This window comes from Phoxinus phoxinus (assembly GCF_949152265.1).
Source record: "Phoxinus phoxinus genome assembly, chromosome: 5".
NCBI classification, from domain to species: Eukaryota; Metazoa; Chordata; class Actinopteri; order Cypriniformes; family Leuciscidae; genus Phoxinus; species Phoxinus phoxinus.
Window position 1 is genome coordinate 7524091 of NC_136880.1, and position 21150 is coordinate 7545240.

Consider the following 21150-nt stretch of genomic DNA (forward strand, 5'->3'; position numbering starts at 1 on the left):
ACGTTGAGCCAAAGCACCAAAACAGTGGCATTTACAATCCCTCTTCTTGTATTATACTGTATAATGAAATGGAAATGTGTCTCGTGTGGATATTCTGTTCCAGTGAAGTCCTGACAAAACTCAGCCTCAAAGGGAAAATACACTGTCTTCATTTTTTTATAATTGTGTTTGCAGGGGTTGTTTATTATTAGCGGCATGTGATCATACAAAAGGAATAGTCTTCAGAATAATTTAACAGCGGCCCAGATGAGAAGAGTCCTTCCGAAAATTATGATTCACCTGTGACCCTTACTAAAGTTTCCATACCATACAAGAAAGCTTTTTTTTTCTGGATAGTTTTAATTAAAATTATTTTCTAATTGTACTGCTGTGAATAATGCTAAAGTCTTAAATGACACACCCCAGATAGCAATAAATATTCGGCCTAAATTTGGCCCATATTTGCATCTTTCTTATGGCCCACATTTGGCCTTGACTGACGGCGTTGACTCAGGGTGAGTGTGGCTGCCTTAACTCAGCCACAAATCCACCTTATATGGGCCACATCTGAAATTCTGTTATGGCCCACATTTGGCGTTGACTCAGGGTGAGTGTGGCTGCCTAACCTCAGCCACAGGTTCACCCTATATGGGCCAGATGTCAGGTGTGATGTGGACCAAATCTGGGCCAAATAAATGTACCATAATGTTCACCTTACATGGGCCAAAGGAATGAATCACTTCACCTTCAATGTGCCAGATGTGTGCCAGATCAGAGCCATACCATATTCTCACCTATGTTGCCGGCCAGATGCGGGCCAGGTATGGGCCAAAGGAATTAATCACAGCGTCCCCTTAAATGTGCCAGATGTCAGGCATCTAATGGGCCAGATCAGAGCCATACCATACTCTCACCTATGTTGCCGGCCAGATGTGGGCCAGGTATGGGCCAAAATACTTAATCACAGCTTCCCCTTAAATGTGCCAGATGTCAGACATATAATGGGCCAGATGTGTGCCAGACTTCCCCTTAAATGTGCCAGATGTCAGGCATCTAAAGGGCCAGATGTGTGCCAGATCAGGGCCATACCATCCCATCCCGTCACCTATGCTGCGGGCCAGGTATGGGCCAGAGGAATTAATCACACCCTTAACTTACATGAGCCGTATGTCAGTTATGTACCAGCCATGTGCCAGGGGAATCATGCTGGGTGTCAGCTCAGAACCTAGAAAATGGACATCAATTATGTATAGACCAGGACAAGTTACCACAGGTCCACAATCAGGTAAGGACCAAAAACTATTTTGCATTACCATCTCACAACGTTCAAACCTCTTCCTGATCCTCAATCTACCTTGTAATAGAGCAGATCTAGTAACAAACAATGACTGCTTTTGTTATTCATTTCCATTTATTAAAATTAAAGAACAGTGAGCTAAATAGAAAATGTTAGATTTTCTGAATGTGCCAATAAACAAAAAATGCCTGTGGGCACATCTGCAGTCCGTGAGCTCCTGTGGAACAACGTTTGCATTCCCCCTTGTAAGTTTTGGGGAAAAATAATGTCTAATGTCCTCTGTCACAATCAACTTGTGTTCACGAAATGACAGCACCTCTGCCTAGCGTTAAATATATTTTTTGATGGTTGCTCCACTCTAACTCAATGCAAAAAACACCCATTATAATGGCTGAAAACAGAATAAAACTAAGCCACATTGAACAAAGTTAGCAAAACAAATTAAACTTTAAATTTGTCACAACAATTAAAGTATGTAGCTGAAAGTATGCTGAACTATATAGCATTGTTCCTAACAAGAAGACTGTCTCAGTTACATCAGTTATCAGTTCGCTGCCTGGCACGGCGTCCTCCATCTCTGTCTCCAGCAAGATGGAGCCACCTTTTAATCCACAGTTCAGTTTCTTGATCTGTTGATGTAAGTCAGTTTCTTCGTACAGCCTCTAAAATGAGATAGTTGGTTGTGTAAGTTATAGTAAAATATTATCAGTAAGACAAGAATTTATAACTTTTGACATCAGTTGAAACAAGACATTAGTAATATTGTATATATAGTCAGTGATTCTAGTACGTAATTTTAAAGCAATGTGACACTGAAAGTCAATATAACATACATACAATACATATGATGCCACTGTCAAGCACAGATATGTCATATGCATTTACCAGTCAACGTTCAGGACAGGCATGCAAAGTGGTTAGGGTTGATAAGGTAAGAATGTGTGAGCTGAAAAAAACACAGACTTGCAATAGGGCTCTGAAAAAAAATACTCTAACTTTTAGGATTACCCTGGTGCTGGTCTCAGGCAAACTAAATTAAAGGATTGAGCAAAATAAAGTAAAGTAAGAGTAAAGTATTCATTTAGTGAGTGCAAATGTACATATGACACAGGGACACTGGATTGGGTGTGGGGAGTTAATAGAAGGCCAATTTATATAATAAAGTCATGCTAAATGTTGAGCAATATTTATGTTTTTGTACACATTTTATGGCCAGGATAACCTATATCAGATAACGCATACAAATGTGTTGCACTGCCCCCTCTTGGCCGATCTGACCATGATATGGTACATATTTCTCCCTCCTACACGGCAGTTGTTAAGAGGCAGCCTGTCATTAACAGAACACTAAAATACTGGTCTCCTGAGAGAGAAGAAGCCCTAATGTGCTGTTTTGAAGCAACATGCTGGGATATTTTCTGTGAGGACTATGGGGATGACATTGATGGATTAACAGAATGCATCACCCATTATATTAAATTCTGTAATGATGACATCATGCCCTCCAGAGAAATTCGCTGTTTCCCCAATAATAAACCATGGGTAACTAGCAGTCTGAACGTACTGTTAAATGAAAAGAAAAAGGCTTTCAGAGAGGGCGACAGGGAAAGGTCAAAGAAATCCAAAGAGTACTGAGGGTAAAGATTAAGGAGGGGAAAGAAGCATACAGGTGCAAATTAGAACAACAATTGCTGCAGGATGGAGTGAAGCAGGTCTGGGCTGGCATGAAGAAGATCACAGGTATGAAGGAGAAGGGGGGTTCGCTACTTGATGGTGACCAGAACCTGGCTGACGATCTGAACAGATTCTTTAATAGATTTGATAACCCAATGCCACATCAGCCCGCCACACCTGGTCTGCTGCTGCCTGGTGTTGTTTCCCTTCCCTCACTCATCCCATCCATGACATCATCCCCCCATTCTCCCATCGGCGACATCACCTCCCAAAAGACCTTTCTCTCCTCCAACTTTTCTCTAACTGTAACTCCACCGATGGTGTTACATCAATCTCAGGTCAAGGGTGAACTGGACCGTCTGAAGCCGGGAAAAGCAGTGGGGCCTGATGATATTGGGCCCAGACTGTTGAAGACATGTTCTACCCAGTTGAGTGGTATTCTTACATACCTGTTTAACCTAAGTCTGCACCTACAAAAGGTCCCGAAACTGTGGAAAACATCTTGTTTGATTCCAATTCCAAAGAAGAGAAATCCATCTAACCATAACGATTACAGACCTGTAGCACTCACCTCACATATCATGAAGACGTTCGAGAGACAGGTCCTTTCTTACATCAAGGCCTGTATGTCAAATTACGTGGATCCGTTGCAGTTTGCATACCAGTCCAACATGGGTGTGGATGATGCCCTTATTTACATGCTACAAATAACTTATGCACATCTGGACACTCCTGATGCATCTGTGAGGTTCACATTTTTTGACTTCTCAAGCGCCTTCAATACGATTCAGCCCCGACTGTTGTGTGAGAAGATGAGGAGGATGCAGCTGGATTCATCATTGGTCCAGTGGTGTATTAACTATTTATCCAGTAGACCACAGTACGTGCATCTGCAGAATAGTGTCTCCAATACTATTCTGAGTAATACGGGGTTGCCGCAAGGAACCGTGCTGGCCCCGTTACTGTTCACTATCTATACAGCAGACTTCCAGTACAATAGTGGCACTTGCTTCCTCCAGAAATTTTCAGACGATACGGTCGTTGTTGGCCTAATTAAAGGAGGTGAGGTTGAGGAGTACAGGAGAACTATTAAGGAGTTTGTGGGTTGGAGCGACCACAACCATCTCCAACTTAACATCTCAAAAACAAAGGAGATGGTTGTGGATTTTAGGAGGAGGAAGAAGACACCGTTAATCCCAATCGCCATCCAGGGCAGTGAAGTGGAGATAGTCTCCAGTCACAGATATCTCGGTGTACAGCTTGATGATAAGCTGGACTGGAAGAGCCACATGGAGACAGTGTATAAGAAGGGTCAAAGCCGACTATATTTTCTAAGAAGGCTGAGGTCATTTAACATCTGCCGTCCTCTACTGTGCAACGTCTATCAGACAGTGGTGGCAAGTGCTCTGTTCTTTGCTGTGGTGTGCTGGGGAGAGGGTGCTCGCGTGGGAGATCTAAATCGAGTCAACAAATTGATAAAGAAAGCAGGCTCGGTTGTGGGGACTGAATTTGATATGATCCAGCACGTGGCTGAGAAAAGAATACTCTCTAAACTAAAATCAATCGTGGATAATTCCTTACATCCAATCCATGCTCTTGGGGTGATCAACAAGAGCACCTTCAGCCATGGGCGCCGTATAGGGGGGAAAAGTTAGGACGATTCCAACAAATACGTAAAAAGTAATTTAAATTTTTATTATATTATACACTATATAAACCATCATCATTGAGTATATTTCAAATAATAATAAAATTAATGATGTCTTTGATTGTACTTATTTTGGCAATAAAAGTTAATTATCCCCATTGACCAAAAAGTAAACATCCACCCCCCTGTATCTGCATGAAATGGTTTGGTCCTGCCTTAGCGCACTCATCAGTAGCTGCGTTTCTATTACAGATTTGCGCAGAACTTTTGCGATTTATTTTCTAAATATCTAAATATCATTTCTTTGAGGTTTAGAATCCAGTATTCCTGTAATTCGTTAACAGATTGACACCCTTTCATTGTCTTTCCTCTCTCTATTTTCTCTCTTTCGTTTTTTTGAAAACCAGATTTTCTTTTACTATGCAACTTTGTGGTTTCTGGTGTTTCTGGCAACTAAACACCGTCATCCGTGTTTCAATTACCCTTCAAATTGCGCAAATTGAAATGAGGTGGTTTTTCAGGCAATTTTGAAAAATAAGTATTTCGCAAAACTGCAATGGAAACGTTTTTTGCGCATTTACACTCACATGATGTAGATGGTGCGGTGTGTTCGGACAGAATACGAGACGAGTTGTTTATTAAATTCATAAGACAAAATAATTACAGGAATACTGGTGTATTTCAATTTATTTTTAGAAGCTTACACACACACACGCGCACGCACGCACGCACGCACGCACGCACGCACACACTGTTTTGTAGCACTATAATAACCATGATGTGGAAATTCTGTTTTACACGTCAACTTTATTTTGTTGTTGGCATATATGTGCAGTTAAGTTAAAAAATCTGATGTTTTTATTCTTTTGAGATGATGATGTTCATTTATTTTGATTAAAAATTTAATATATATTTAGGTTTTTTCATTTTTTATTTATTTTTTCTGTCATTAATTTTACAATAAAAATACATTGAGACTGTAAAGGATTGCTTTAAGGACATTTTTATGGTGGCTTTTAATCTTGCATCAAATAATGAATTGCATACTGTATGCAGACTTGCATTTACAAATCACCAGCAGTAAATATTGTGCTAGTACTAGTATTGAACTAAGAAGCAAGACAGTTGCAAGCATTTGATTAGAGTTATGTAAAGCATCTGATGGGACAGGTACGTCCTAGAGATCTGGTGACAACAGCTGTGCAGGGGGGGCCCAATGTTATTTTTTTGTCATGGGGCCCAAAATTCCTGGCGGCACCCCTGCCTTCAGCCATAGATTGATTGCACCAAAGTGCAAGTCTGAACGTACCAGGAAGTCCTTTGTACCAGCGGCCATCAGAATGTTTAATGTGTTATGAATATTCACATGTTACTGAATATTCTATATTAATTTTTGTTATTGAATATTCTGTACTGAATATGCATCTGTTACTGAATATTCTATATATGTATTTTTAGTATTTCTTATTTAATTTTTTTCTCTGAGTGTTAAAGCTGCCGTGACAATATAATTTCCTGCAAAGGATCAATAAAGTATCAACAAACAAACAAATCCAACAACAGTCTGAGAAAGCTTTATTATTAGAGTAGTTTTTTATTGTTATCCCTCCAGTTTGATGTGAAAACTGAATATTGTTGAAATATTGTCAGTTGTTGACTAAAAACATATGTTGATACAACTATACGTAGGGTACTGAATGATAACGCAAGTTAGTCGTTTTGATGTTCCGGACCTTTTGGGAAATTTTCTCTAACGCTCTTTAGGCCGCCACCTAAGGGAAGGGGTCCGCGGACTACCTGGCAGGTGCTCCGTGGTAGGAGGTTAGTGGACCTGCGCAATGCCCCCGGGGGCCTCGATGAAAATTTGGCCCCCTCGCCCGCAATCTGGGCAGCGGCCACAAGGGGGCGACCATCGACCGCCTGCAGTCGTTTCGATGCGCTCAGAACAGGCTGCGGGCGGGCGACCACGGAGCGCACGTGCCTCACCCTGACCGCCCTTCGGCCGAATTCCCTGACCGCCCCCTGGCCACACCCACTGACACGAACGGCCTATTCGTCCCACTGACCGCCTATTTGACCACGAACGGCCTGTTTATCCACAGGCAATCTAAGTGACAGCCTGTGGACCAGCCCACTGACCACGAACAGCCTATTCATCCCACTGACCACGAACAGCCTATTCGTCCCACTGACCACCTATATGACCACGAACGGCCTATTCGTCCATGGCCAATCTAAGTGACAGCCTGTGGACCAGCCCACTGACCACGAACAGCCTATTCGTCCCACTGACCGCCTATGTGACCACGAACAACCTGTTCGTCCACAGGCAATCTAAGTGACAGCCTGTGGACCAGCCCATTGACCACGAACAGCCTATTCGTCCCACTGACCACCTATATGACCACGAACGGCCTATTCGTCCATGGCCAATCTAAGTGACAGCCTGTGGACCAGCCCACTGACCACGAACAGCCTATTCGTCCCACTCACCACCTATATGACCACGAACGGCCTATTTGTCCATGGCCAATCTAAGTGACAGCCCGTGGCCCGGCACACTGACCATGAACAGCCTATTCGTCCCACTTACCGCCTATGTGACCACGAACGGCCTAATCGTCCCACTGACCACCCTTGTGACCACGAACGGCCTGTTCGTCCACAGCCAATCTAAGTGACAGCCCATGGACCCGCCCACTGACCACGAACAGCCTAATCATCCCCCTGACCTCCTGTGTGACCACGAATGGCCTATGTGTCCCATCAGCAGAACTATGCATCATTAGACTTAAAATGGCATGTCCATGAACATCCTACCCTGTCAAATAAGTTACAGGTGGGCACAGGAAGGGCCCACTTGTAACTTATTTGACGGGACCTCTTTAGGCTGTCCATGGTCAATACATTAATATGTCCACGAACCACCTAAAGTGCCCCCTAACTGCCTATTCTTCATCACTATGTCCTCAAAGTGCCCACTAACTGCCTAAATGACTCAAACCTATGGCGGTGGAGGGGGTGGGGACATCCACAACAAGAACGCACGCTTCCAAGAACGCACGCTGACCTTTCCGAGAACTCACACTGATCTTCCCGAGAACTCACACCGTAGATGGGACTTTGACCGGCTTGATCTCAGGAACCAGGCCGCCTTGGAGCTCCATTCTTGTAGGTCATAATTCATCATTATAAATGTAAATCATTGTACAGTGCACAGGGAAGACTTTCCAACATGTTGGTATACTTTACAGTTCATAATTATGCATAGTTAGCATTAAAATGGCATGTCCACGGACAGCTTACAGGGACCCTGTCAAATAAGTTACAGGTTGGCACAGGAAGGGCCCACCTGTAACTTATTTGACGGGAACTCTTTAGGCTGTCCGTGGTCAATGCATTATTAGTTCATAATTCATTATTAAAAATGTAAATCGAGTACAGTGCACAGGGAAGACAATCAAACATGTTGGGGTACTATACATCTCATAACTGTGCACCATTAGCCCTAAATTGAAATGTCCAAGGACAGCATACAGGGACCATGTTGAATAAGTTACAGGTGGGCCCTTCCTATGCTTATTCGTCCCCCTGACATCCCATGTGACCACGAATGGCCTGTTTGTCCACAGCCTATCTAATTGACAGCCCGTGGCCCGGCACACTGACCACAAACAGCCTATTCGTCCCACTGACCGCCTATGTGACCACGAACAGCCTATTCGTCCCATTGACCGCCTATGTGACCACAAACATCCTATTCGTCCCACTGACCGCCTATGTGACCACGAACAGCCTATTCGTCCCATTGACCGCCTATGTGACCACAAACATCCTATTCGTCCCATTGACCGCCTATGTGACCACGAACGGCCTGTTCGTCCACGGCCAATCTAAGTGACAGCCCGTGGACCCGCCCACTGATCACGGACAGCCTAATCATCCCCCTGACCTCCTGTGTGACCACGAATGGCCTATGTGTCCCATCAGCAGAACTATGCATCATTAGACTTAATATGGCATGTCCATGAACAGCTTATAGGGACCCTGTCAAATAAGTTACAGTTGGGCACGGGAAGGGCCCACCTGTAACTTATTTGACAGGGTCCCTATAAGCTCTCCTTGGTCAATGCATTAATAGGTCATAATTGTAATTATATTTTTAAGGAAAAGCTATGGGTCAATGCACAGGAAACACCATATTAAAAAAAAGTTCATGTATATTTCAGCTCATAAAAATTATGAATATGCATACAAATACATTGTCCACGGCAAGCTAATTAAATAAGCTATAGTTGGTATGTTTTGGTGAAATAGATGAGAGAGACAAAACCATAATTTAAAATGTTTAATTGTTTCAACCATGATTTAACAACATTTATTATTTATAAAATTACAAAACGAACAATACACAGAACAGTAAAACAGATTATATTTAAAAACACAATATATAAAACGACATAGATAAAAAATATAAAACTATGACATAAAATATCTGAACTATATACATTTATACATTAACATAAACTATTTACAAACAAAGAAGGTCGCTGAGGTCTACAGTGCACAGGTCTGTGCTTTCCTGCAGAACTTGGCAAATGAAAAAAGGAAAAGGGAAACAAAGAAAAACAATTAACAATCAAATAAATAAAACAACAACAAAACTTGGTTTCATGCATGTAAACTTATTACCTATTACTTACCTTGTGGACCTGAAGAGACCTCTTCATTCTCAATAATTTGCTTGAACAATTCATCTAAGAAGAACAAATAAAGGTTAACTATTTTTTTTTTGTTAATGTGCTGTTCATGGAAAAAACAATACAGTACAAGTTTAAACAATTGTTCACCTGATACCAACCAATGCTTTGGACTTCTGGCTGGGGCTTACTGCTCTCCATAAGAAGGTCTACAATACAAAAAGTTATTAATGTATTGGTCTTGTATAAACAATATAGCATAATTACATGTTGATCACTTACCCAGAAAGCTTGGAGCCCCTTCCATTTCAAACTCGTCTACAATAAACACACGTATACACACACACACACACACACACACACACACACACACACACACACACACACACACACACACACACACACACACACACACACACACACACACACACACACACACACACACACAGACTCAATAGTTTGTTCAACATTTTGTAAAAAATATGTTATATTCCCATTGCAAAAAATCATTCAAAACCTACCCAGCAACTGAAGGCACTCCTCTGGAATAGCCAGGGGGCTCTCAACAGGGACATCCAGAGCCGACAGGACTGGAGGGTCAAGTTGTTGCCTGTCCCTTAATATTTTAAGCTGATCCTCTGCTTCCTTTTTGTGTAACTCCTTGGTCAACAACTTGACCATTTTTCCCTGAAGAGAGAGTTTTTTTCAAAACATTTTTAAAATGAATTCACAAAAAACAAGTATGCTAGTTTGAGATTATACTTACTGTCAGCTCTGGATGGCCCGATTTAAAATGGCGCTCCACGTTTTCATATGTGATCCCACACTGTGGGCACCTTGTATTCCGGAGCTTTATACGGCCCCTTGCCAGTCGGAGCAAAACTTTCCCCTCCTCCCCATCCTCTAGTCTATGTGATGCTGCGACCGGAGGTGATGCCGCAAATGAATGACCTTGGCCAGGCACAATGGACAAGTCAGCAGCATCTTTAAAAAATGGAAACAAAGTTAGTTCACACAGGTGGGCAGAGAAAGGGCCCACCTATAACTTATTTGAGGTCCCGTCTTTAGGCTGTCCATGGTCAATGCATTAATAGGTCATAATTCATAGGCTGAAATATTCTCAAAATATCACTTTGAAAATTACCTTGTCAAAGGGTTCCGTTGGTATGGAGGTATATGTTTTGATGTTCGAGCTGCTGCTTTCACCATCTTTTGAAATGAAGTTTGAGGGTTAGGGGCGCTTTTTACATATTAAAAAAATAATAGCATTTTCAAAAAATATTTTAAACAAGAACATGTATTAATAAAAGGAAAAAAAATTACATTCATTATTATAATTAATACTACCTGTCCATGGAAAGCTTTTGTAGGTCACGTCAAACAAGTTACAAGTGTCACTTGTCCAACCATAACTTACCTAGTGATCCACACAGGCTTTCCGTGGACAGGGCATTCGCGAGTCATATTTTAATGGTTTCATAAGAGGTTATAACAGGTATAATTTTTTATTGTTTATTTTTATTTACAATGAAACATTCATCTTAAAATAAAATAAAAAATATAAAAATTTAAAATAAAAACTAATTCCAACCTGTAATGGTTCCAGTCGTACCATGGAAAGCCTATTAAGCTGTAGGTGGGATGATCCACTCCATTTACAGGTAAGCGTACAGTAAATAACTTTAAATTGCAGTCCATTTACAGGTAAGTGTACAGTAAATAACTCCCGGAGGAGAGGAAATTGCTCTTGGCCATGGAGTCGGGGCGAGTGAACGCCCGTGCAGGCCTCTGCCCGGTTCCGGCGTGCGGGAAATTCTCCAACCGGCTCGACCGCCACATCCGTACCCACTCTGAGGTCTCGGTGGGGGTGCAGGACGAAGCGCTCCGCTTCTGCAAGAGGAGGATGTGTCTGGCCAAGCTGACTGCCCTGAGGGCCTCCGACCCGGCCGTACCGAGGGTGTCCACCCTCGACCTGGAGCAGCACCAGCTCATGGAGGAGGATGCGTCTATCCCTCAAGACCCAGAGGACCTGGAGGAGGAGGAGTGCGACAACCCGGGCTGCAAAAAACAAAAGGAGCTCCTCAGAACGCAGGTGGGCGAGCTGAACAGGCAGGTCGACACCCTCAGTGAGACGCTCAGGATGGTCACCAGACGTTATCGCATCCTGAAGAGGAGGTCGACCTCCTTGGGCTCGGCCCGAATTGGGCAGGTGGCCCAAAACCTCCTCTCCTCTCTCGGCCCGGAAGAAGAGGAATGCGGCCCTGCGAAAGAGGATGTTAAGTCCTCCCCCGAGGTGCCCTCTGACATTCAGCAGCCCCGCGACTTGCCCGACACCGGCGAGGAGAAGCCTGACGAAGATCAACCCCATTACCCCGACCACGTGGCCGTGCTGAGTGAGTGTGACGCTTTTATCTGTTTTTATCATTTTTAACTTGTGGCTGTGCCAACACTAACTCTTTGCTCTTCCTCTGTTCTCTCTTTTTTTTCTCTCTCTTTCTTTCTTTTTTTGCAGACGAGATCGTGGAGGAGTACAGGCGGAACAGGGAAGGCCCGGACCCTGGCAACAAATTGAAGGAAAACGTTGGCTGTCAGGTGTACCGCATCAAAACATTTCTGGCGGTCATGTCGAGGGGCAAGACAAACCTGGCCGACTTCCGCTTCCTGAACGACACTGCCAGGATACACAGGTGAGTAACTTTTTCTCCCGTCGTGGGCTCAGTTTGAAAATAATCTATCGCCTCTGTAACCATGTTTGTCTTCTTGCAGTTGGGTCAGCTCCCTCCGACAGGCCAAGATGGCGGTGACCACCATCCAGCACTACGTGCTGAATGTCAGCTGCTTCATGCGGTTCCTGTCTGAAACCCCTCCGCAGTCCTGCCGCCTATCCAGCAAAGCCCTGGTCGGCCTTCGTAGGGAGATGGGGAGCCTGCGGAAGTCCCTCAAGAGGGGCGTGGCCATCCACCAGACCGCTGTCAAGGAGAGACAAACATCATCACCAAGGCCACCCTTTTGAGGTGCCGGGAGCTTGCGGCCAAGGCCATCCCCGAGCTATTGAGTAAGTTGTCTTTTACCTTCTCCCCGACTCGAGGTACTCACCTGTTGCCGAACTGACGTTTGAACCTTGACGTTGTGCTTTTTTTCTCTCCCTTGTGTGTCCACAGGTAGCTCATCACAAGACCAACATGGCGTTCGGGTCGGCCCAGATCCTCCTGACGGAGGAGGAGTTTGGGTGGGTGCAGCGGTTCCTCAAGGTGAAGGACCAGCTGCCGGGCGGACCCACGGCCAAGTACTACGCTCGGGCACATACTCGGGCGGTCTTCCCTGGTGGCAGCATTGGTTTTGACTTTTCTCTGCCTCTGTCTTTCCAGATCAAGTTCAGCCACACCAACGACGACAAGATGAAGCTGTCAAAGTTAATGTGCCACGACACGAGGACGGCGGACAAGTTTTACGTGGCCAACCTGACCCCGCATCAGGCCATGGAGCACCGCAGGCTCTTTGACGCTGCCCTAGAGGGTGCGGAGAGGGGCTCCCCGTCGAAGGAGCCGTCCTCGGGGAAGCGCAAGCGGCCTGCGAAGGGTAAGGGGAAGCAACCGCTGAAGGAAAGAGCTCCCAAGTCCCCGGACCCCGGACCCCGAGTCCAGCGACGTAAGTTGGCTTCCTTTGACTGCAGCGTCATAAGCGTTTGCAACATCACGTTCGATCGCTCACCGTGTCTTTGTCTGTGTGTATTTGTTTCACCTTGCACAGCACAGGGAGGAGGCCTCGGAGAAGGGCGGGTCGGAGGGAGAAGCTGTGGGATCCCAAGAAGAGCAGGAGCCACAGGGACGGAGCACCCCCCCCCAAGAAAGTATCCGGACCGGAGAGGCAAGGCGACGGTGCTGCTGACTCCCTTGAAGTCATTGGCCTCGAGCCAGAGGCACGTTTCGCCACTCAAGGTGAAGAATGACATTTTTTCCCCGAGCTCCACGACGCTTGTCGGTATCAGCCGCCGAAAAAAGGCCACAGAGAAAGTAAAGAAGGCCATGAAGAAGCGCCGACAACAGAGATAGGCGGCGCGTTAATTTTTTGCTTCCTTTTTTGAGTTCGAGTGATTTTGAGTCTTTGTCCTGTTCCGGTGTTTGTTTTTTGAGAGACTTTTTTTTTTTTCATCTCACGTTCCAGTGTTCGTTTTTATGAGAGACTTTTTTTTCCCATCCTGTTCCAGTGTTCATTTTGTTTGAGTTCCTTTTTCCAGATCCCCGTTTGCATTGAAATTTTACCTTTTTTCTGTATATTTGTTGTTCTAAATAAAGTTATTTTTGTTGATTGAAATTTTTACTTCTTGTCTGCCTTTTTTCAAGTATTACTGTGACAATAATTCAAATTGAATTAGACATTTTATTAAATTGGTTTAAACTGGTTAAAGGGTTAATTGATCTGATCATGTAATCAAACCATGTGTAATTTATTTGTTATAACACGGCCCACCTGTAACTTATTTGACGGGACCGCTTTAGGCTGTCCGTGGTCAATGCATTAACAGGTCACAATTCATATTGTAAATGTTTTATTGCTTAAAACGTGCATTACAGTACACAGGAAAGACAATCAAACATGTTTGGGGTACTTTACAGTTCATAATTATGCATAGTTAGCATTAAAATGGCATGTCCACTGACAGCTTACAGGGACCCAGTCGAATAAGCTACAGGTGGGATCTTTTTTACATTTTGATGTCATGATTGATAAAAATGCATAAAAATGATTAAATATAAATTTTACGTTCATATTTGGGTCCCCCTGAGCGACGTGCAGCCTCCAGAACCTCCAAATTAGCCTTAAAATGGCATGTCCACGGACAGCTTACAGGAACCCTGTCAAATAAGTTACAGGTGGGCACTTCCTGTTGGTGGCCAACTAGCGCGAAAAAAGGTCAGAGGGCCACGGTACTCTAGAACACCTCCCAGGGGCCCGTGGCGGGACGCATACGTCAGTTTCGGGCCGATCGGACCTTCCTGTCCACCCTTCACCGAGCACATGGTCCTGTTAATGGTGGCCCTCTTGGACTCATAGAAAGACATATGGCCAAAATGAAGCAAAGTGAGGAGAATTTTGCACTGCAAAAACACACACTTGAAACCGATCTAGAACCCTGCGATCCGGGATCTAAAACCGGGGGCCCCTCGACTACCAGGGTGGCGAATTTGGAAGCGCTGCAACCTTTCGACCCCCGTATTTCCGCCCGCCCACGTGCAACTTATTCAGTTCAAATTTCACAGGCGCTTCCAGGTCGAGGGGGTCTTTTTTGGGCAAACGAGCAGCTTCGGACACGAAACTCTAGGACCCATCCCGTGGGGCCGTGGCGGGACGTACGTGTCAAATTTCGGGGCAATCGGACCACCGTCCACAAAGTACCTGTGAAATTGCATTGAATAAGTTGCACGTGTCACTGGACCTCGTTCGGCCCCTGGAGGTGCTAGGGGCCCGAAACTTCACAGAAAGCTGCGTCACGCGGCCCCCGACAACATACAGAGAGGGGAACGTCTGCGCACACAAAAAAAAACACTTATTGCCCAGTGTCCACAGAACACATATGAAAATCAATGGGTTAAGTTGTACGTGGGACGCTTTGCCGTTTGGCCCCCGGGGGCCCTGGCGGCCCCAAACTTGATCTGCCTGCAGTCACTGGGGCCCAGAAAGACCCTTATGGATGGAGAAAGCTGAACCATGCGCGGATCAGACCGAACCGCTGAAACACACACTTGGGATCAACGTAGAACCTTGAAACTAAGGATCTCGCCCTGGGGCCCACTGGGCTACCCTCGTACCGAATTTCGAGGCCCTGTGACTTTTCGGCACAGAGTTAGATATACAGTGACTTGAGACAAAAAACAGGTGGTCAGGGGGCAGAAAAGGCACTCTGTGGTACTGAGGAAGACTGTGGTGAAGTTTAGGCACTTTGTGGAACTGAAGGAGAGGATATGTGGTTAGGGGTCAAAACAGGCACTCCGTGGTACTGAGGAAGACTGTGGTGAAGTTTAGGCACTTTGTGGCAATGAAGAAGACGATAGGTGGTTAGGGGTCAACATAGGCACTTCGTGGTACTGAGGAAGACTATGGTGAAGTTTAGGTGGTTAGGGGGCCCCATAGGCACTCCGTGGCAATGAAGATGAGGATAGGTGGTTAGGGGTCAAAATAGGCACTTCGTGGTACAGAGGAAGACTATGGTGAAGTTTAGGTGGTTAGGGGGCCCCATAGGCACTCCGTGGCAATGAAGAAGAGGATAGGTGGTTAGGGGTCAAAATAAGCACTTCGTGGTACTGAGGAAGACTATGGTGAAATTTAGGTGGTTAGGGGGCCCCATAGGCACTTCGTGGCAATGAAGAAGAGGATAGTGACGTAATTCAGCTGCATCACTTTACACCAGGGGTATTCAATTACAATACAAAGGTCCAGTAAGGGAACCTAGGCGGTTCGTGGGAATTTTCCCATAAATTTAACCCTCTGAGGTCGGCAAACGCGCAGGCGCGTTTTGCACGTTTTTTTTTTACATAGCAGCAAAATAGACCTAAAATACTCCATCAGTTTTGGTCATACAGCCTTAAGAAATATGAAAAAATAAGCTGTTAAATGTCTACTTTTTTATGTGTCCACTTACAATCGAAATAAAACATTGTGCTTTTGTAATATAAAGAAAGTAAACAGGGAGTGCTTTCTGCCTCTCCGTCTCCGTGAACTTTTTTTCTGAAGCACGTCTCTAAACTCAAACAAAACTCAGCGAATACTATTCACTCAGACACGAGATATATATCTCTATAATCATTTAAGTGTGTAGTTTTAAATTATCTAATTCAAAACTAAAAGAAATATTCTCTGTTTATGTAATCTATATATAAAGAGCGAGAGATCCGCTGTTCTCATTATCGTTCTGGCAAGCTCATTATCTGCTAATGTGACACGCCCATCGAGCGCCCCCAGAGGGCCTATGTTAATATATGGTAATTCTGGCCACTTTATATGCGATTTTAGAAAACGTCCACGGCACCACTGAAATAGCAGCTTGTGTCGTCCATTTCGAGCACGCGGACCTCGGAGTGTCGGCGCTGACAATGGCAACTTAAATGAATGGGAAAATTCCCACGAACAGCCTAGGTTCCCTTACTGGACCTTTGTTTTCTAATTGAATACCCCTGCTGTAAAGTGATGCAGCTGAATTACGTCACTTCTGACAAACTGTTCCCCACTTTCCCTTACACACCAGTCACGTTCTGAAATCTAGAGTATAACAATACAGGCTCAGAGTTAAGAACTTGCTTTCTGAAACAGGGCCAGAGGTGTAGGTGTATGCATGTTTGTGGGTGAGGTAAGCAGCAAATTCCAACAAATGCACAAATGTCAGTGAAAGCTGTGGCAACAACACCTACACCACTGCGACTCACCATTGATTATCCCTCTTAGAATAAGGTTCTTGAAGGCTGCCTTGCCATTGGCTCCTTTCCAATTCATCTGTCTGGTTCAAGTTCATTGGTCAAGAGGTATCCCATCATTCTCCAAACAGTGTCCTTAACGGCTGTACCTCCTCTTTGTGCCAAGGTAATCGTCTGTTAAACAAGGGGAAAAGACAGCAAGCATTAAGTGTTTCATGTAGCTAATTTGACTTAGATGACAGAGGAGATAGACATTCAAGTAGAATTAAACTCTGTCAGAGACAAAATATGTGACCGGTCACGGAAAGTAGGGACACAAGTCGGTTCTGGGGCATTTTGAGTTATTCACAGATTCTGAAAGTGTAGTCTCTAAGCTTTCCAGCGATGTGTAACACGGAAATCTAATCATATTTGGAGAAGTTGTGGCCATTTGAAGGTAGGCACTCAAAAAAATTCAAAGTGGAGAAATCTGCCTCTGAAGATTGCAGTTCTCACCTCTCTCTGCTGCTGGGAGTGACAATAGGGTTCATTTACATTTTATTTAGATAAGCCATACCCCCTGTAAAGCCCCCCCTGTAAAGCTCCCCCTGTAAAGCTGTAAAGCACAGGAAAACACAGGTCAGGAAAATGTGCCATCAAAGAAAAAAAAAAGTGTGCAAACCGGTAATATATAAATAAATGTCTCTTAGCATCTACCGATAAAACTGTATAGGCAACTCTTTTGATATCAGATAGATCCGGCTAGAGTAGCCACGCTGTAGGGCTGGGCGATATGGACCAAAAGTCATATCCCGGTATATTTAGGCTGAATGTCGCTATATGATATATATACCGATATGTTTTCCACAAAGTGAGAGCAAATGTTCAGTCAAAGTCAAAGCCAAATATGGACTTCACTGTATAAATTATACATTGATTCTTATTAAAGTTACTATTAAAGTTTTCAGTCAAGAGCAGTGTGTGATGTCCTCTGTGTTTTGTTGTTTTATTAACATTAAATGGATAGTTCTCCCCAAAGGTTTAATTGTCATCATTTACTCTCTCAAGTTGTTTTAAACCTGAATAAGTTTCTTTCTTCTGTTGAAGTTATTTGGAAGAATGTGGGTAACCAAACAGTTGATGTTCCCCAGTGACTTCTATATTTATTTCCTATGGTAGTCAATGGGGACCAGCAACTGTCTGGTTACCCACATTCTTCCAAACATCTTCTTTTGTGTTCAGCACAAGAAATAAATAAATACAGGTTTGGAACAACATTAGAGTGAGAGTGAGTAAAGAATGACAAAATGTTTATTTTAGGGTGAACAATCCCTTTAAGGACAAGCGGCTGCATGTTTACTATTAGGGCTACTGTCTCTTTAAGACCTGAAAGCAACGCGTCTAATTATGTACGCATAATATGACACGCAGATTTCTCTCAATTTTCTTGGTTTGCTTTCAGTTTAGACATAACCAACTTTCTTTATGTAAACCTTGAGTGTATTTGACAGTATTAGCTCAAAAGGACTCGAAAGATAACTTAGTCCAGTATCCAGGCGCTGTTAGACAGGCTTTTAGTGCATGCGCGCGTCGGCTGTTTGCACTCAGAAAAGCGCATTAGAACAGCGCTTCAGCAGCGAATGACATGTTTAACCGGCAAGGCTTTAAAGCACATGCAAATAATGAACTTTTGAGAACTGCAGTGTCCTGTTCCTGCGCTTCTTTCTCAAAAAACGCTTCTTTCTCATTTTGCTCGAAAGTTGTGCTGCCGACTTGTGTCCCTACTTTCCGTGACGGGTCACATATGTTCCACCTGAAGTGGAAGCATCCAAGCCAAACATCTGACCACATTTCAGTGCATAAAAAAACCCATTGATTCTTGATATCGTATCATAGTCATTTTAGATTGAGCCACTTTGTTGCCTATTTTGTTTTTCTAATTGTACAAATAACCCCTCACCACAGTAATACTGTAATTCTGTGGGAAACACTGAGCACTGTTAATCTGCAGTTAATTTTCATTTAGAGTTTATTTAATAGTCAGTGTTTTATAATGTACAGTTGAATGGAACCACAGTCAGAGAAGCCAGTGCTAATGGGGATTCTAGTAAAGAGATTTTTCCAATGAAGGATAGTTAAAAAACATGTCTGCTGTCATTTATGGTTCTTTGTGAAAGAGATAATCGTATTGGATTGAATGACTTTATACATAATCTCTTATAATGGTATTGTACCAATATACATTACCAGAGTTTTCTTGAATTCTTGATCAAGCAGCTGTCCCTCCAAAACCAGAAGCTCTTGAAGGGTTGCAACCGGAAGTGTTTCTGGTGGTAGAGATGGGCTCTCTTCTGCAGTCCCCTTTAACTGATGAACTAGCTTCACCAAAATGCCCATCTGATCTTTGATGACTTCTTGATTGGTCAGGATGGTTCGTATCACAGCTAAAACAGTGATCAGAAGATACAGTCTATTTAGTTGAAGTATATGCATTAAAAAAACTATAACTTTATGTTTCTAGCCTGACAATTTCATTTCACTTGTGGAATAATGATGTGGAAAAATACAACTCCTAAGTCTTTTAATAGAAGATTCATCGATTGCATTTTTCCTGGCTTATCATTTTTTAAAGGTCTGACCTGCTGATTCCAATTTTCTTTCTTTTTAAGAATTATAATTGACAGCATACACAAAGATATTTTTTACTTTCCTTTAATGGAAAGTTATTTCTCAAAAAAACATGGCATTTTAATTGCATTAGTCCAACTCTGCAAAGGCTCTGTACATTTTCATTGGATGCTTTAAAGACTGTCTAATAGCAAACACTACGCTCACGAAATTTAGGATGGCCATGCAAGGGTAGTTTCTCTCACATTCACTGAAGTCTGCATTTTGGGCACGAGTTGGTGTAGCGGTGGTTCTTCTATTAATCACTGCAAACAAGAGACCAAAACATCAAAGTTCACATTTCAAAATGTACAACACTTTCAAAAGGCGAAGACTCGTTTCTGTCTGTAGATAACTACAATGAAAACATGAATAAATTCACATTTAAGTTTTAAGAACAAATTTGTCTTGGAGATTTATCCATGCAAGTCTACTTCATTTTGAACCATGCGTTCAAACGCCACCAGCTATTCAAGACAGCATACATGCTGTTCAGGAGAAACTTTGATTTAATTTATTAGTCTGAATTGACAAGTAGAACCCAGTTTTTTCAGGTGTTTTATTTGTGATATATTGTTCTCTGACATTGTTTGATTGTCATATGACACCAAAACTAATTCAGGTATGCCTTTTACAGGGGAAATATAAGAATAAGAATTATTATTATTTTGCAAATATTTGGAGATAGATTTTGTAAAGATGATTAGGCATTTCTGAGATGATTTCTTCATTTCTATCCTAAACATTTCTGGCTATAAGTGAAAGGGGCCAAACAAAAACTCAAATTGAGTTGTTAATTTCTTCAAGTCACATCTACTGTAATAAAGTATATATCTGAAGAAGTAACTAGTTTAGACACAAACAGTTAATCCCTTAATTCAGTCTTTCACATGTGAATGGTAAACAAAATTTACTCTGCAGGGTTTTCCCTGAAAACATAACTTTCAGGTAGGTTCCAGGTAAAGCTGTAGAAGGCTCTTCACATACATTTTTACTGTTTTGCATTTTCAACTTAGTGTTTTTGATGCAAATAGCTTTTGAATGTTCATATTGTCAACTTCAACTGAATGCAACATTTACTCACATATGCCGGAATGGTCAGTTCTGGCCTGGGATGGTGTGGTGTGGTGTGGTGTTTCCTCCACTGAGAGCTATAGTAACAGAAAGAGGAGTAAGCTGCCAGAAGTAAGGAATGTAAGAGAAAGATAGAATCAATTCTGTATGTTTACTCCCAATCAACATCCTCTCTCATTCTTGACAGTGGTGTAGGTGTTATGTTGCACCTTCTTTCAGAGCACACTACAGAGAAAAATAACAGGAATTTGACACTGAGGAAGCACATGTTTGGAAGTGGTTTAAATTTTACAGAGCAGTGCAGTGCCTGCGTTTCTGTCTGTTCTTACAAAACTTGATTTGCACAAAGAAAATATATCTCTCTAAGGCCCCGTTTACACGATGGGAAAACGCAGATATTTCTCTGCGTTTTGGCCTGTCATTTACACGAAAACGCCGTTTTTATCCCAGAAAACGATTATTTCTAAAAACTCCGGCCAAAGTGGAGATTTCTGAAAACGCCGGTTATGTGTTGTCGTGTCAACTGGGAGAAACGGGGTTTTAGGTTCTCTCTTGTCGATTCTGAGGATTCTGATTGGCTTGCATGACTTTATCCTTCTCCCTACACTGCCGCCCATAGGTTTGGCATAGTTATAAAGGCGCTCGACGGCGTATTAACCCGGCGTATGCGGGTTGTGTGCACGATGTTATTATTGAAAACGGAGGGGGGGAAATATTCGTTTC

The 21150-nt window shown here is 43.2% G+C and overlaps 2 protein-coding genes across 9 annotated transcripts; one reads left to right on the top strand and one right to left on the bottom strand.

The window, feature by feature from the left end:
* Positions 1-8735: 8735 nt before the first annotated feature.
* LOC306998456 (uncharacterized protein) lies at positions 8736-20479 on the bottom strand. 7 transcript variants are annotated; one of them, XM_079612546.1, is made up of 11 exons: positions 20438-20479; positions 19560-19619; positions 18934-19130; positions 16720-16881; positions 10443-10507; positions 10065-10282; positions 9820-9985; positions 9581-9616; positions 9460-9507; positions 9302-9355; positions 8736-9180 (listed from the first exon to the last, which is right to left on the bottom strand). In XM_079612546.1, the coding sequence occupies exons 7-11, from the start codon at positions 9977-9979 to the stop codon at positions 9116-9118; spliced, it is 363 nt and encodes a 120-aa protein (XP_079468672.1). In that variant the 5' UTR covers positions 9980-9985; positions 10065-10282; positions 10443-10507; positions 16720-16881; positions 18934-19130; positions 19560-19619; positions 20438-20479; the 3' UTR covers positions 8736-9115. The 7 variants fall into 7 exon arrangements, with proteins under 7 accessions (XP_079468672.1, XP_079468677.1, XP_079468678.1 ...); XM_079612551.1 differs by having other exon boundaries at positions 8736-9188; XM_079612552.1 differs by having other exon boundaries at positions 8736-9188; positions 9449-9507.
* Positions 10300-12807, top strand: LOC306998450 (uncharacterized protein). Of its 2 annotated transcripts, XR_013797560.1 has the most exons (6): positions 10300-11691; positions 11811-11985; positions 12065-12109; positions 12150-12353; positions 12460-12549; positions 12667-12700. XR_013797560.1 is itself a non-coding variant. In XM_079612540.1 (5 exons), the coding sequence occupies exons 1-5, from the start codon at positions 11052-11054 to the stop codon at positions 12461-12463; spliced, it is 1068 nt and encodes a 355-aa protein (XP_079468666.1). In that variant the 5' UTR covers positions 10300-11051; the 3' UTR covers positions 12464-12807. The 2 variants fall into 2 exon arrangements, 1 of the variants encoding a protein (XP_079468666.1); XM_079612540.1 differs by having other exon boundaries at positions 12460-12807.
* Positions 20480-21150: the final 671 nt, after the last annotated feature.